The following is a 17,217-nucleotide window of genomic DNA, read 5'->3' as shown; positions in this document are numbered from 1 at the left end:
GAACTGAAGCCCCGTCGAAGTGCGCCGCGCGGGGGCGCCCGAGTCATGCGGGACCCCGCTCAGCGCCCGGGACTTCTGGGAAATGTAGTCCCTGGAGCCGGCAGGGCTGGGAGGAGGCCGGCGCGTTTGATGCTCCGGGAGTTGTAGTTCTTTATGGGCCTTGAAGGGACGGGTTTTCAAAATCTTCAGACTTCAGTAGCTGGGGAAGGAATAATTTGGGAGACGGATACTTTTTGTTTTCTCCAAAGGTGAAAAATAAGTTCTTATTATTTTTTTTATTTTCCTTAATATCTTTTTTATTTTATTTATTTTGATTGAAAAATTACTTCTTAAATCCCTAGTTGGCCATAGTCTTCCTAGCCTAATTTATGAGACAACCAGGTTACATTCATAGTATAGTTTTATATTTCTAAATTTACGAGTCCGCTTTAAAAAAAATCCTCACCCAAGGATTCGTTCATTTTCGTTCATTGACTTTTAGAGGGGAAGAGAGGAGAGAGGGAAAGAAACATCAATGCGCCAGGAGCATACCAGAGGCAACAGTTAGCTATATCTCTCTCACATCGACGTTTCTCTCTACTTCTCTGTCTTCGCCTTCCTTCCTCTCCAAAATAAATTTTAAAAAGATGGTTAAAGTGCTTAATTTTGTGTAATGTGTATTTTGCCACAGTAAAAAGAATATTTTAGCCCAGGCTGGGTAGCTCAGTTGGTTGGAGCATCCTTCCAATACACCAAGGTTACAGGATTGATTGATTGATTCCCCATGAGGGCACATACAGGACTCAACCCACAAATGCATAAATAAGTGGAACAACAAAATCGATGTTTCTCTGTCTCTTCCCCCTCCTTTCCACTCTAAAAATCAATGGGAAAATATCCTCGGGTGAGGATTAACAACAACAAAACAAATGGATGTCTCGCTCTCAAATCAATTAAAACTATTTTTAAAAAAAGAAGCTGGTTCTCTGAAGAAAATGACTTTTGGTTTATGTTTTCCTTTCCACTCCTTATCATCTTGACTTGCTCTTATCTTTCAGGGAGCCATTGCAACAGCCTCCTGATCTTGCCTCTAGTCTTTCTTCTCCAGGTCATTCTGCATCTAAAATACCATTCAGATGAAAGGGAATTTTAGAATCCTTCTTTCCTTGGTTCCTTAGATAGCTCTGTGAGGGAGACTGGGCAAGGGTCTTCCAGAAACCCTGAAGTTTGATAACAGGTTGAAAGCCAGTGCTGGTTCAATTATTCATTCATTCTCTAAACATTTATCAAATTCCAGGCATCATGACACAAAGTATTCAGCACAAAATCCCCCTCCTCCCAGCTTGCACCTCTATCACATTGCAGTGGCTTTCCCGTTCTTGGCTTTTCCATAAAAGCTGAAGGAGATCCTAAAAACTCCCCTTCTCTTCTGTCTCCCATCTCCTCACCCCCTGGGTGGTGCTTAGGTTGACCTGCCCCCTCCTTGCTGGCAATTTGAAGGTGGGTAGCGGGGTAGGTCCGTGAGGAAGCTGTGGGAACAGCTGTCTGGCTCAGGCAACACAGCCACACACAGTACCCTCTGTCTGACAGGTTAGCTGCACCCCTACACCCACGGTGGACCCTGAATGGGGCAGAGAGGGCAGCCAGGGTTATTAGAGGGGCCTTCTTGTGGTAGTGGGGGAAGTGGGCACAGAATGGTATCTGGTGGTGGCTCTACTGGTGAGGGAGACCTGAGAGCTAAACTTGTTAGGTTCAGATCAGGGACAAGGATTTCCTAGTTCACCCTGCTTTCTGGGGGGCCAGAACTTTGTGTGGGGGGCTCTACAAAGCTTCAATGGCAGAAGTGAAGAGGGCAGCAGTAGTGGCGGTGCTGTAGGCAGTGAGACAGACATGAGCAGAGCAAGGACAAGGGGTCAGGTACAGAAGGTCACCAGGACGGAAAGCCCCATGTGCCTAGCAATGGACAATTGTAGGGTGACTTTTCCTCCCTAGCATATCCTTGGTCCATGAGGTTAAGACTCCCTGACCTTTCCTCTCTAGAGATAACATCTAGGCCTCAGTTGTATTTCAGCTCCCAGCCCAGAAAAGCAACAAAACCAGCCACCGCTGACGTCAGGACTAGCTGCATGGAATAATGACACCCCTGCCCTGGTGCTGGCCAACCAATTAGTGGAGACTACAACCCTGAATGGACACACCTGGCAAACTGCTAATGTTTTATTAAGATATTTCCCTGGGACTCCCCTAAAATCTCCACCCTTAAAACCCTTAGGGTGGAGGACCCAGCACGCTCTCTCTCCCAGGAGGGAGCCTTTCCCTTTCCCTTCCCGCTCTCTCTCTTCATCCCCAAATCCCAAGCTCCAAGGGCCCTTCCTTTACATCTGGAACTTGTTTGCTAAGCCCATTTCTTCTAGCCGTTACTTTTTCTACCTCTGTGATCTACCCAAGAAATGTTCTCTTACAGTTTGGTCTTGCTCTGAATTCTTTCCTAGCCAGAACCCAAGTACCGAGGTTGCTGAACCAGTACCAAGGTTGGTCTGACCCCACCTGTCAGACACCTGGTGCCTTCAGCCGACAACAATGAGCGTGAGGAAGGGGTAGGATGGGCAGTCAGGAGGTCTGAGATTCCAGGTGTTTTATCAAGTGGTGCTCCTGGAGAGCTGCCATCCCACCTCACCCATGGGCGAATTTTTCGGTCAGACCAATATCAGGTCAGACTCTAGGACTCCTGCTTATCACAAGGAGTCAGAGGCTGAGGGTGGGGTTCTGGTATCCGTAGCACTGCGAAGTGTGAGGTGGCTGAGGTCTGTCCTCTTCCTCTATCTTCCTTGTCTAGCTCTCCCCCATCTCCTCTCTTCTCCATTTGCTGACCTGGTTTTTCCTCTGAAATTCCTTTAAAGGATATACTTTTGGTTAAACTCAAAATAATAAAACTTTAGGAATTTTGGGAGCCCTTGTTTCACTCAAGACTCTCACAGATAGCTTTTTACTGTGCTTCTCTCATCACTGTGCCTTTGGGTTCCTGGATGGAATTTCAATGTGTATGTGTATGTGTGCGTTCCCCCATACCTCTATAAAAAAACAAAATTCAGCCGTGGCCAAGTAGCTCAGTTGGTTAGAGTGTCGTCACAATACACCAAGGTTGGGGGGTTCAATCCCTGGTCAGGACACGTACAAGAATCCTATATAATAAAAGCCTAATATGCAAATTGGCCCCTCCACTGGAGTTCGACTGGGGGGGGGGGGGTGAGGGGGTCGGGCGAGGAGAGACGGCTGGCCAACCAGCAGTGTCAGCCGCTAGGGACCCTACCTGTGCACAAATTTCGTGCACCAGGCCTCTAGTCAACCAATAAATGCATAAGTGTGACAAATCAATGTTTCTCTCTCTCTCTCTCTCTCTCTCTCTCTCTCAGACAAACCTAAGAACAAAATTCAACCTAGTAAATTTGAAGACATAATTAGCTTTATTAGGCCATTCATAAATCTCATGAATTGACCAGCATCCCACTTAGCAACTAGAAGGGTGCTCCCAGGAATTGTACACATTGGAAGGTTTTATAGGCAGAAAGAGCTGGAACAAGAAATTTAATAATGGGTTATTTCAGGCAAGGTCACCTTCCCTCAGGCAGATTACCTCACTAGTGCTGACCAGGTAATTCCTGACTGGTTTGGGAGAAGCTGACATTGCAATTAGTTAAATTTTGATTTGTGGCTTAGCAAGGGTGATTCCATTTTGGACTGTTGTTTCTTTTTTAACACCTCTAACAAGCAATTATTGGACACCAACTCAATTCTGACACTATCTGCCTGGACAGCCCACCAGGCAGGAGCATCAGATTCCACAGGTTGAGGGTTCAGTCCTGTAAGACCCTCCCCACTCTATTTCAGACGCCAATGGGAAGTCCAGGTTGTTACCTGTGCTTCTGGTTTATTGGCTATAAATCAGGTTTCCATGACCCCTTTCTAGGGTCCCATTAATTTGCTAGAGCAGCTCATAGAACTCAAAACATTTTATTTTCAAGATTACCAGTTTATTAGAAAGGGATATAACTCAGGAATGGCCAGATGGAAGAGATGGAAGAGAGCAAAGTCTGGGGAAAGGGCACAAAGGTGCCTGCCCTCTTCAGGTGCTCCACTCGGCCCCATCTCCATGTGTTTGGGTTTTTATAGAGGCTTCATTACATAGGCATGACTGATTAAATAATTCATTGGCTATTGGTGCTTGAACTCAACTTCCAGCCCTTCTCTCCTCCCTGGAGGTTAGGGTGTGGGAACTGAAATTTCCAACTCTTTAATCATAAGGTTAGTTCTCCTGGCAACCTTTAGATGGGCTCCAAAAGCACATCATTAACATAACTCAACCTCCAGCCCCTCTCACCTCCCTAGAGGGATAGGGCGGGAAGTTCCAATCTTCTAATCACATGGTTGGCTCCACTGACAACCAGCCCCCATCCTACCGGTGTTTTTTTTTTTAGCATAACAAGACACCATTATTGCTTTTATCACATGAAATTCTTAGGGTTTCAGAAGCTCTGTGCCAGGAACAGGGTTCAAGACCAAATATATATTTCTCATATGTCTCATATTACACTGTAGATGTTTTTATTTTTAAAATATATTTTTATTGATTTCAGAGAGGAAGGGAGAGGGAGAGGTAGAAACATCAATGATGAGAATCATTGATTGGCTGCCTCCTGCCCGCACCCTACTGGGGATGGAGCCTACAGCCCAGGCATGTGCCCTTGACCAGAATTGAACCCGGGACCCTTCAGTCTGCAGGCCAACGCTCTATCCACTGAGCTAAACTGGCTAGGGCCATAGATGTTTTTAAATCTTAAGCCAAGAATCACCTTACACTAAAAGATAAAATAAATTAATCAAGCCTAAATGGAGAATCAAGTTGTCAAACTCGGAGTCTGGAGGCTTTGTGAGAAACAAAAGAAAGAGTTATTAAACGGTCTTAAAGTTGGAACACTGCTAGGCAAAAAACCCACAAGTGTTCCAAAGAGGAAAGAAAAGTTGAGTTTTTAGAGTAAAAGTTCATTTTTGTGAACTATCAGTCCAGCATTCTTAGCCTTAGGATTGGTCCAGGATGGTTATCACTCAGATGTCAGGTGGTCTATATAATGGATGTCAGGTTGAATGGATACGTGAGTCCTTCAGGCAGGTAATCAGAAGGTTACCTGGAAGTCCAAATATATTTACAGGCATTGACACAGGACTGGAAAGTTCAAAAAGTTTAAGTCCCCAGGCTAGTTAGAACAAGAATAGAGTCCTCATGCCTCAGCCTTCATAGTGTGGATAATTTTAGCAGCTTAGTTAACGTGATTCCATTTTTTATTTTCTATCTTGACTCTTTCCTCAAAGCAAATCCTTTCAAGAGGCCTCACGACCCCTGGCCCGCGTTGCTCAGTTGGTTGGAGTGTTGTCCTGTACTCCAAAAGGTAGTCCGGTTTTATTTGTTTTTTTAATATCTTTTTATTGATTTCAGAGAGTAAGGGAGAGGAAGAGAGAGAGAAATATCAATGATGAGAGAGAATCATTGGCTGCCTCCTGCATGCCCCCTATGGGGGATCGAGCCTGCAATCCGGGCATGTGCCCTTGACTGGAGTCAAACCTGGGACCCTTCAGTCCACAGGCCGATGCTCTATCCACTGAGCCATTCCAGCGTGGGCAAAGTGGCCTGTTTAATTCCCAGTCAGGGCACATGCCTGAGTTGTGGGCTCAATCCCTGTAGTAGGCGTGCAAGAGGCAGCCAATCAATGTTTCCCCCTCACATCAATGTTTCTCTCTCAAAACTCAATGATTGGATCTTGGACCCATCAGTTTCAAGCAAAGATGGGCCAGTGACCCCTACAAAAAATTAAAAATAAAAACATCAATAAAAAGAAATAAAGAGGCCTCATGAAGCCTCAGCTGTCACAGGCCTCTTGGCCTGCCAGCCCTACAAGGTAAGAGGACCATGGTGGCTGCTGCCACCATCACAGTTCCCAGAGCCTTCCTGGGCCGGTTTCCACTCACACACACTTTCCTTGGCATACAACATGCTCTTTTAGGTCTGGATACCTTTGTATTTGTCATTCCCTCTACTTGGAATAGTCTCCCTTGTCTGTTAAACTTTCCTAGGACTTTCAAGATCCAGTTTCTCACTCTCTTCTCTGTGCTCCCAGTGCCCTCCTAACAATAACGCCTTGTTTGTGTCTGCATGGCAAGTCCTCTGTGGATGGTGGCTGAATGAGTAAAAGGCTGACGTAGGAGCCAGGCTGACTCCTGGTCCCACTCTATCCGGGACACTCAATAGGGACAGAGGATGGCAGAAATGGGACACAAGCCTCAGGTGCTGGAACTGCACTGTTGGGAATGAAGGAGGAATAGAGGAGGCAGAAAGAGAAGGGAGCTTAGGCTCCACTGGGAACCTCAAAGCCCCCATCCTCCACCCCACCAGGATGCCTCAGGGTCCCCTGAACACCAGGCCATGTCGACATTTTCACAGTAGTAAAGATTTCAGATTTTAGAAATGAGATCCGACCTGGGCTCAGCTCCCTGCACTGCCCAGTGGAGCCAGTGCCAAGGGTGTAGAGGACATGGAAAACATTTTTTTTTTTTAAATCTCTAATTTATTGGTTAAGATATTACAAATGTGTCCTTATCCCCCCATTAACAACCCCACCCGAACACATCCTTTTGAACAGCCACCATAGGCACTAAGAACAATGAGTCAGAATGTGGTGGGATTGGAAGCACCCTGGGCAGGGGGAGCCTGAGCTACAAGAGGCTGACCTAAGAGAGAGCGACTAAGGAACACCCAGTGCCTTGGGAGGACCCCAGCTTCCCAGCCCCAACTTCTTCCTTAGCCCAGGGAGGTGAGGCATCCAGGGATTCTGTCCTGAGAGAACCCCCTCAAAGGAATTCCATCAGTGGATGAGGGGGTGGTGATGGGAGGCACTTGCTGCCACCCCGTGCCCCTTTCCCCACTTCGGGACTCCTTCCATAGTTTTCATCCTGGAAATGTTGTCAAGTCTGGGGAGCACTCCAAATGAGGGAAGATGGGCATGAGCATGGAGGTGTGGGAGCTGCATGGAGGTGAAATGGGGCACTGTAAGACTGCTGCTGAAGGGCTCCACGGTGGCCTCCACCTCTATCCCCCCTAGGTTCCCCTTCATGCCTTTCACTTTACATAGAGGAAGTATTTGGGTGTATTATAGAGGTGGCTCAAAAGTCACCAGATTGAAATAATATATATCCTGAGGGAAAGTTCTAGGTAAAAAGTCATTTTAGGGGAATGTCGTTGCTAACTACTTTGGGGGAGGGCTGGGGAAAAATCCTAGGTCACCCAGGTTGTATGAAGAGGGTAAGGAACCCACTCATCCTGCAGCTCCCCCTTCCTCTCTTCCCAAAGGGCTCCTAGAAACCCTGCATGTGCCTGATGCAAGGCCACCAGGGGTGTGAAGTGTGCTGCCCACTGTTGATCAGCACCTCCCTCAGGGCCTCGGGGGCTCCAATGGAGATATCCCTACACCTACCCACACCCACATAAAAATACCTTTTATTCCTTCTAACTAAAGATTATGAACACCTGTCTGGGTTGAAGACATCCATTCTTAGAGGAATTACAGTATACTCAGAATCCAGGTCAGATTGGCTGTCAGCATGGTTAAATCCTATCCCCATGTGATCTTTTCAAGCTCTCCCTTCCACAGCTAACTAAACCACTGGCTGCACCGAGGGGTTAAGTAAAGTAGCTTAGGTCAGACAGACAGGATTCCTGATCAAAACTTCTTTCCCAGCATGCAATGAACACACCCCCCCCAACAGTTCAGGCACCAGGTAGCTCCATGGTAATTGGTTTGCCTGGAGGTGGTTAGATTCTTTCCCCTTAAACAATGCAGGGAAAAAAGGAAACCAGTGCTGGGTTCCAGGATACTGCCTGACCTTTGTATGGACCAAATGGGTCAGTACATTACTTTGTGTGGTTAATCTTTCTGCAAGGCTTACTCAGGGATGGACAGATTCTTCACTTTCTGTCCCAAAGCCACAATACCCCTTTCCTAAGATTTTTTAAAATTTACCTTTTTATTTTTAATCCTCATCCGAGGGTATTTTTCAATTGACTTTTCAGAAAGAGAGTGGAAGAGCGAAAGACAGAGAGAAATATTGATGTGAGAGAAACACACACAATGGTTGCCTCCCGCACACACACCCCGATGCCCAGTTTGGGGAGAAGCCTGCAACTGAGGTATGCATCCTCGACTGGAATGAACCCAAGACCCGTAGGTCCGCAGTTCGACACTCCATCCACTGAGCTCCCAAGAATTTTAACACGACTATGAAGGACTCAGCTCTATAAGGGGTATATTAAGGTAGTGTTACAGTAGCCATAGCATTTCCAAGAGCACAACAAATAAAAAGTCCTAGCTGGATTTGAGAGAACAATTTCTTGTTATAATAAACCATAAATACAAGATTCTACTGAAACTGGAACAGTTGACAGAATATGGTTGAACTTACAAACCTTCAAGGGAAATAAGAGGGTCAAACAAAGCCAATGTATGGAAAAGCTCAAGACTGGTTTGGGATAAACCTAAGTATTACATTCAACATGGGTATCTTCTGACCCCTCCCCAGCAGGTATCTGCCATAGTTCTCCCATCCCTTCTGACGCATCTGCTTAACCAATGGCCTTTCCCTCTCTACTGCAGATGTAAGCCAACCCAATAGCACCCCTTTGGACATGCTGCAAAGCCAAGAGGCAAGCTTATAAATCTTATTCCATGGTAGAAATAATGCACACACCCAAACCAGCTCACATATGTGGTATCAATGCACATGGTAGCAACTTCCATCAAATCAGAGCTGCTACCATGCATAACCTGTCATGTGACACTGTAGCTAGGCCAATGTTCCTAATTTACTATATTAAAATATCAACGTGGCAGAATGCATTTTTGAACTCCAGGTTTTCTAACCACTTCTAAGTGGCTATTAAAGTGATAAAGAACAGAACTGCATCACAGTCACCTAGGCATCAGGGAGGAGCATTGAATGGATTCTTTCTGGGACTTGCAGAGAATAGAGAGATGAACAGAGGAAATGTTAGACAGTCAAAGCATGTATGGCAGGTGAGGGGAGGCAGAGGTGGAAAGAAGGCCAACATATTCATGTTCAAAGAGAAGTCTGGGAAAAGGCAAACACAACCAACCCAAACAACAAAACGAAACCAAACCCAAATCAGAGGGAAAAAGGGTTTCATACAAGTTATCAAAAAAGTAAAAGGAACACACTAAATGCACACACTGGTGGCAAGTAAGTCCATAGTCTATATTGTGATAGGTCCTTCCAGCATCAGTCAGGTAGGCTCTTCTCATGTCATCTCAAGGTTATTTACAGATGTGGTAACTGTTAACAAGTCTCTCAGAGGGGGGAAGGCAGGCTTCAATCGTTGGTTTCAGGATCTGTCTGTGCCATGTAGGCATCCAACTCCGCATCCAGGTGTCCTTTTGTTTTCGACATGTATGCATCCAATTGGTTGTCCAGCTGTTCCTTGGTCAGTACAGGGCGAGCAAGGGCACCTCTCCCTCGTCCACGGCCTCGGCCTCGGCCTCCAAAGCCCCCTCTTCCCCGACCTATCATACCCCGACCTGGCCCAAGGGAAAAAAAAAGACAGTTACAAGTAGGTTTAACGGGTGCTCTAGTAAATGCCCCTTAGAGCAGTGGGGCCTAGCTGAGAGGCTGAAGGGCAGGGCAAAGAGGAGAAGTCTGGAAAAATAGGAAACACACTGGGTAGCAAGCAACACATGGAAAGCACACATAATGAATCCCTTATCATATGCTCATCTCTAAATGCTATTTAATTTAAAAAAATTTTAATCTTTCCTAAAACAAATTACCTCAACTTTGGGACCTACTATAAGCTCATAATTAAAATACGTTATAGACAACCTCATTTATTAAGATAGGGAGAAAGTAATAAGGGCACAGAGCAACAGAGGTATGAAGCCAGTTTTCAAATTAAGCTTTATTGGAGATCCTTCTGGAAAATTAGCTCATCTCTCCTCAAACTTATCAAACCTAAAGACCTAAAGAGCTGACCCTATGTCAGGAGACTGAGGAGCTGTTTTTACATAGGAACAATGTGGGGAGATGGGAAAAAACATCCTGAGTAGTCTCAGCCACTTTATCTGCTATTCTACTTATAACAATTATGGTTATCTGAGAGGTGGTTTCAATTCACTTAACAAAACATACCCAGCTAAGACTTTGACTCCCTCACCCCTGTGTCATTGCTCAGAAACCAAGTCAAGATAATTTGGAAACATGCTATTTCATCCTGAAACCCAAACTAGCTTGCACTTCACTCAATAAGCCAAGCAACATATAATAGGCGAGAAGAAAACAAGCCCTCAGTTATCAAATTTCCTTTCCTAACAGTTATTATCCCTTGGCAACTTTAAGGTCATAAATTATGGACCCACCACACACTTTAAAAGGACCAAAGGCAATATATACAGGGTTAAGCTAAGAGAGTAAAAATTTTCTTTTTCTTCGACAGATGTTGGGAGTTTTCCACTGAACTTTAAGCCAGAAAATTCCCATGAGATCTGGCATTTTAACAGCAACACCATTAAAACCCTTCCAATCTGGGTCAAGAGGTCACAAGACAGGTATCACTAAGTCTCAAAGGTAAGATTGTTATCAAACATGAGTCAGTCAGTTAACTGACACAATACCATCCTTGCCTTCTACCTCCTGGGAGCAAGCCGGAACCTTGACCCCCTCCCTCCCTTTCCTCCACAGGCGGGCATATCCTCAACTCCCCATGAGACTTGCCACCAGGGGAGCATGTGGTCCTGGACTAACCCCTTGAGCCTGTCTCCAAGGTCCCTTTTGTTGCTTCTTCTATCCCAGGCCCTTCCTTGTTTCACGGTCCCCAGCTTTAATAAACGTACTCAAAAAGTCATCTCTGGTTTCCCACAGACACAAACTTTACCTTGAATTTACCTGGTTTTAGAGTCATTACCCAGTTCCAGATCTCATCCTTATTTTAACCCTGCTTCATTTTTGTACACCTTCCTCTTTTAGATTTTTAGACTCAAAAAAGGGGTTTTGAGTTATGGGGTGTGTTGTGTGTGGTGGTGGGGCAGGGACAGAGAAAGGTAAAACCCCAAACTGACCACTTTGTCATCTTAACAATACAATTTAAATTCACAAGAGTCTGGAAGACTGCACATATAATCTGGCTCTATAACATGTACCTACTAGTTCCTAGAAAACCCAGGACAGACTTTTGCACTACCACCATGTGAATTTAGAAAAATAAGCCAGTTTCAAAAAACAAAACAAGACAAACAAATAAGCCTGCCTATGACTTGAAGCTGTGCAGAAAGGTGGCTCTGAGCTTTAAAGGGAGAGAAATAAGAGGGAGCTATTCTCTGAAGTTGGTAGCTGACTAACCTCTACCACCGATTCCGCCACGACCCATAGCTCCACGCCCTAGGCCCCCTCTCCCAGGACCTCCACGACCTCGAACACCACCTCTTCTTAAGCCCATTCGGGGAGCTACGGCTCGTCCACCTCGGAGCAGGTTTTGACCTTAGAGAGGAGGCACACAATGTATATGCAGGTAAATCCAAGAGAGACAAAGTAGATTCTAACCAAAGGAAGGCGGTAAGGGTTAAATAAGTTAATTCAGGTAATTTTTAGGTTGGTGGGGAAAGCTGCATATGGAGTGTGAACAGATTAAGATGCTCTTTATTCAATCAATTAAACAAGTCTGACCAAAAATCCATTTTTGGAAGAAGCTGGGAGGAGTTAAGATAATTAGGAAGTATGTACATTTAATAAGTATCTACTGAATAATCAGATAGGTACCTAACATTACGATAAATTTACACATAAATGATATGGTTCCTGTTCTCAATACACTCTTGTAGGGACAAGAACTATACAGGGAACAGTGCCCCAAATGTATATGTAGCTAAGTGCTATGGGTCAACTTGTCTTCTTTTTTATAGATATAACAGTATTTCACTAGCACAAGGAAGAGACGACTGGTTAAGATATAGGCCAACAGACCCATACATTTCTTAAGACTTGACTTATTTCTAGAACTTGAATGTGCTTTGATTCAAGCAGCAGCAGGGTGTTTTAAAATGGAATGGAGATGACATGAGTTACCTGTTGTTACGCAGGTCATAGCCTCTCACCATTGCACACTATCAGAAAAGGTATGGTATTGATAAAAGGACATGCAGCACTATTAAAAATATGTGATATCAAGTTATTAATTATAGTAATACAAATTCAGGCTTAAAGATGTTAAACAAATGTGTCCATAAGCAGCCCAAGAGAAAAGGAAAGGGGGTGGGGCTCGACAATTATCAGGAACACAGCACTGACCTCGGAGCGACATCCCGCCCCTAAGTAGGGTTCTTGTGGCACGTCCCCCACGTAGTCCTCCTCTAGGCAAGCCTCTCTGGATTAGGGGTAGGCCTCGTCCTCCGATCGCTCCCCTGGCCAGGGCCCCTATGGGTCGGCCTAACCGTGCCTGGATGTTACTCTTACCCAGGCGCTGCTTTAAGCTCTTCTGGAAGAAAAGGTGTTGAGGGATTGAGATCAAAAAAGCAATCCAGTGGGATTTTGAAACTTAAAGTGCAGAGAAAAAGAAGCAAGTGAGATGACTATGTGGAGGCAGATAAACCTGCTGTGGGTGTCATAAGAATGTTAAACTAGAAGCAAGCCTCAGAACATGACACAAAGGCAAAATTCTGATCCAGAGCTTCTAAGAAGCTTGAGAATGATCCTATGAAATTGGCATTACAACAAATTAGCTTGCTAGTTTGCCTATAAAAGTCTTACACCACTACTTGAAACTTAAGTTTTAGTAAGAACACTCTATATTCCAAATCCTGATTCTGTTGTTTTTAAATCACAGATTGATAATGATATGACTTGATTCTTGATTAATACTTGCCCAAGGACTACCACTGTCTTCAAAGGTTTACTCAAACACCATAGGAAGTTCATCCACGCGGGGCAAAATTTAAATTAAAAATTCATCTGAATTCTTGTGACTTAAGAACAACATTTGATTTCTCAGAGGCCAATGTGTTCCATTTTTCCTGAGTACATATCCCCAGACGGTCCACTTTTTACCTTAAGATGTAAATAAACACAAAAAGTCAAACCTCCTTTTCTTAATTTCTTAAATAGCCTCAATTCCATGTCTACCCTTGCAAATAGCTCTATTAAACCAGTATAATGACCTTTAATTCAAAATGAACATATAACTCAAATGTATCTCCAGAGAGAAACAGGTCAAATTTGCATCAGAATAGACAGGTGAGCTGTAATCACAAAACGCAGGCCCGCACTCCAGGACAAAGACATATCAGAGACAAAGATTTTCAATCATTTGTCCCTAGAAGAAAAATTATAAAGACCACATACCAAAGAATTAAATTTCTTCAAAGAAAAAGGTAATTGTGTAGCTTTGAACACAACCAAGACCTCAGCAAACTTGTTTTTCTATAAAGCCATCAGTCAATATAAATTAAAATAAATTCTATGTATCCTTAGGCTTCACCCATAAACGACTACCAATGACTTTTGCAATCATATATTCTGAGTTATTATTATTAGCTTTCTAGCACAAGATCATAAACTGCTTCTAATCAGAGGGCCAGGCTTCAAACATTATGCACCTAGCGTGAGCAGGTATAACCAATCATAAAAGCCCATGACATCCCTCTCCTGACTGCATACTATTATGAGGTCAGGACTTCATTCTACATGTCCTTTTGTTCAGGCATCCTGAGAATACTCTCCCAAGACCTGTGTTTTAAAGGGAGAATGTACAGCACTTGTTCTCCCTTCCCAAGCCTTACCTGCCACCAATACTGGTCTCTAACATTGACAGGAAGCTTAAGGATGTCCACTATATCACCCAGTTTCTACTCTAGAACTATGCTGTATGCTAAGGTAGCCACTAGTCAGTCACATGTGGCTAATTCAAGTAAATAAAATTAAAAACACAAAGAAACACCCGCCCACCCCCTGCCCCCAACCAACTAAGCTCCTCAATCGCACTAAGCACATTTGAAGTGTTCAAAAGTCCCTTGTGGCTAGTGACTACCGTACTGGAGAGCACACAGGACATTTTTACTACTGTAAGAGTTCTATTGGACAGTGCCACTCCAGAGGCTATTTCTGCATAGCCTCTATTTAAAGCTTGTTGAAAGACCCTTTGGAATGATCTGTCAGAGACTTGCTTTCAACCATTTTTTATATTTACTCCTAGAAAACGGTGGTGCCTTTTACTGCTTTCCTGAGTCAGGGACGAGCACAGTCACTCCAAGGCTTAAGGTAGCTGAAGCAGAAGGCCTTGTTTATTTTTGGTCAGTGAGCCCAATGGTCCTGGGTGGGGGTGGGTGTTATATTTAACTGCTGAATTTATGCACAGCCATGCAGTGCTACCAGTTAGTCCTTACAGTTGCATGGCACCGCCCTTCAGACGCCCAGCCACAGCTTGGACATATCCTTCCACAGCCACTGTCCGGACTTGCATATAAAGTCTATGAATAATAAAGAGCAGGTTTTTATTTCAGGTCTGAATAGGATCATCTCTCACTGGAAATCTGAAAGCAAACCCATTATCTTTTAAATTACTCAGTGCTCTTGCTGGACTTTACTGACAAAAATGTAGGTGCTGCGGAGATGGGGGTCACCCTATTATTTCTGTATGTTAGCACTGAAACCGCTGACTGAGGCCCTTCAGACCCCTGGACTAGGGGAGAAAGAATAAAAGCACGTCCCTGATTTGTAAATCATGTAACAGGGAATAAAGGATTTTTTGAAGGTCATCTAAAACCAAAATTTCTTTGTAGAAAAAGCCAGTGAATTTACTTTAAGGGCAAAGGATCAGAAAACAAGAGATTAGCACTCATTGACAACAGAGAAACAGGCCACATTGATGGCAAACACCCTAAAAAAGAGAAAGACAACAAAGAGTTACTTATTGGCACCTGACAAAATGGGGATTCTCTGAACTTCTCTTTCTTGCAGAGAAGTTTCAGCTTTTGCTCTGAGCCACCTTGTCTCACTCCTGACAGTCTTAGGGGACTGCCTGACAGAAATCACCAGCTGCTTCTGGAATGTTAAGACTCATTCTCTCACCTGCTTAAGCTTTAATGCTGCCTGGACAGAGGGTCTATTTTCCATCTGCTGGGCCAGTCTTCTGTTTCTGGCACTGGCTAGCTGCTGCTGTTGCTGCATCGAAGCCCGAATATTCACTGGCATCGGCTGTTTGTTCTTCAGCATATTAGTAAAGCTTCAAGGTCGAACAAAATGGATGTTTAAATAAAAGCTTTATTATAAAACATTTATTGGCATTTTCATGGCTTGCTAGACCAGGAACTCCAGATCCCACGAACTTTTAAGTAAAGCGGTACACTTAGATCAAAGCTGATGTGGGTTAAAGACTCCTCTGCTTCCATAAACTTGCAAGAATCAGAAACTTAGAAATGCAGCTAAGTGCAGCACATTCAATCAAAAGTGATAACAAGGGCTCAAGTAACGGCTTTTAGAGAGGTGAAAGGCATGAAAAACACGCAGTAAGCAGATATGAAGACAACACGAGACAAAAGATGTAGCTTCAAAGACAAATAAAGAAAGTCAAAACCCTGGGAGAACTGAGGGTGCATTTTAAGGGCAAATATAAGGAAGGACTAGAGCACCTTCAAAGCTCATGGAAATAATGCGCCCATGTAAGTTATAGGAATGCATCACATTTTCTTATGTATTTGTCCACTTAGTTATGTGAATACAAGGAATTAGTGTATCCAAGAGAAAAGGAGCACATATGCTTCAAAAAAGGCAAAATATACGTGGTCTAAAATCACTGGCCAAAGGCTCTCAGTGAACAGAGCCCTCATAGACAAAAACCGCCTTTTAATATCTTTGATTTTCTTAGTCTGAAATGATTAAATTTTTTTTACTTCAACTATTTCTGGAAAAGTTAGATTAGTTCAACTGTTTTAAGAGTTTGTGAAGACACTCTATATTTCTGTAAAATAAGCTTAATGGAATGGAAGAGAAGAACACTTAGCTGTAAAAGAATCCAGAACAAAAACAAACGAAAAGCAGAATGGAAAGAAAGTGAAATGGAGCAAAAGCAAGTGCCTCTTACAAGGCCCAAGAATGGCATTCAAGGGCCTTTGGACATATTCAAAGCTTGCTACCCGCCTCTTACAGGCCAGACACAACACTGCTGGCCTTGGACTGGGCAGCAAGCCTACTGCAGCCAGGGTACCGTGCTACCAAGCTGCACCATCCCCGTGTCAATGTTAAAAAAATGTGAAGAAAAAAAGGGAGGGTGTGAGGAGTCTTTTTAAAATACATCCCACCAAATCAATATTTCAGACAGCTTAACATAAAAATCTACTGGTAAGGGGTTTTGAAACAACTGCCCAATTTGCTCTGTGTACCACATAAATAAGATGCAACTAAGAACAGAGAGGTCTGTAGCCTTCTGTTGGTATTTAGTTTTAAAACCGGCTTTTGTGCATTGGACCCCAAGGCCAATTTAAGGAATGTTTTCTTATGAACGAGCTGAAGTTGCTGTTCGCTGCCTCACCGCTCATTTAGAGACATCTTGGTGGTGCTTTTTAGCACAACTTTCGGTGCTGACTGTGCAGCCATCTTCAAATCCCGAGGATCTACAAAGGACAATAGGCAGAATGAGCACATCAGAAACAACAAGGGCCTCATTTCTACCGGGGCCCAAGGCAGCAGTGAGTGTGAGTGAGTGAGCGAGTGAGTGAATGAATGAATGAACAGGCCTGCACCAAAGACTCCTGAAGACCACACTGAAACTCATTCCAGGTGCTTAAGCTTCTAAGACAGTCATGTCAAACTAGCACACTTCAAGGCCAAGGGCCAGAAAATATCTGCCAAAGCCTCCCAAACGGCAGACCCAGGCCTAGCTGAAGGGAGTGTTTAAGAGTCTGGCTTTCCATCTAGCGCAGTCCTCAACCACCTTGGCTGCAAGGAGCTTTAAAAAAAAAATATGCAGGAACTTGGGCCCAAACCAATTAAACCTCGATATCGGGTGGTGAGGTCTGGGGATCAGCAACCGGAGAGGGGAAGAAAGGCTACCCCACGTGCAGCCCCGACCGAGAACCACCGGCGCAGAGAGGACACAGGCAGGCCGAGTTTCAAACTGGCATCGACTCCAGAACGAGA

At 44.2% G+C, this 17,217-nt stretch overlaps 2 protein-coding genes across 8 annotated transcripts in view; both read right to left on the bottom strand.

Annotated features, from left to right (window-relative positions):
* The window catches only part of SNAPIN (SNAP associated protein), a 4,453-nt gene extending 1,793 nt beyond the window's left edge, over window positions 1-2,660 (bottom strand). Inside the window, exon 1 of the mRNA XM_006775746.2 lies at window positions 2,657-2,660. Coding sequence (XP_006775809.1) covers window positions 2,657-2,660 — 4 coding nt within the window. The remainder of the gene's footprint in view (window positions 1-2,656) is intronic.
* A 5,651-nt stretch (window positions 2,661-8,311) lies between these two features.
* CHTOP (chromatin target of PRMT1) overlaps window positions 8,312-17,217 on the bottom strand; it is a 9,867-nt gene continuing 961 nt past the window's right edge. The window contains exons 2-7 of one of the 7 annotated variants that reach the window (XM_015571754.1): window positions 16,610-16,691; window positions 15,151-15,304; window positions 14,466-14,549; window positions 12,376-12,562; window positions 11,431-11,568; window positions 8,312-9,617 (exon numbers count right to left, since the gene is read on the bottom strand). In XM_015571754.1, the coding sequence (XP_015427240.1) occupies window positions 9,412-9,617; window positions 11,431-11,568; window positions 12,376-12,562; window positions 14,466-14,549; window positions 15,151-15,304; window positions 16,610-16,674 (834 nt within the window). In that variant the 5' untranslated portion in view covers window positions 16,675-16,691 and the 3' untranslated portion in view covers window positions 8,312-9,411. The remainder of the gene's footprint in view (window positions 9,618-11,430; window positions 11,569-12,375; window positions 12,563-14,465; window positions 14,550-15,150; window positions 15,305-16,609; window positions 16,692-17,217) is intronic. The other 6 variants (XM_015571755.1, XM_015571756.1, XM_006775609.2 and 3 more) reach the window with 6 other exon arrangements.

This window comes from Myotis davidii, unplaced genomic scaffold, assembly GCF_000327345.1.
Source record: "Myotis davidii unplaced genomic scaffold, ASM32734v1 scaffold208, whole genome shotgun sequence".
In the NCBI taxonomy this organism is placed as follows: Eukaryota; Metazoa; Chordata; class Mammalia; order Chiroptera; family Vespertilionidae; genus Myotis; species Myotis davidii.
Note: the sequence above shows the minus strand (reverse complement) of the source record. Positions and strands in the feature narration are given on the sequence as shown.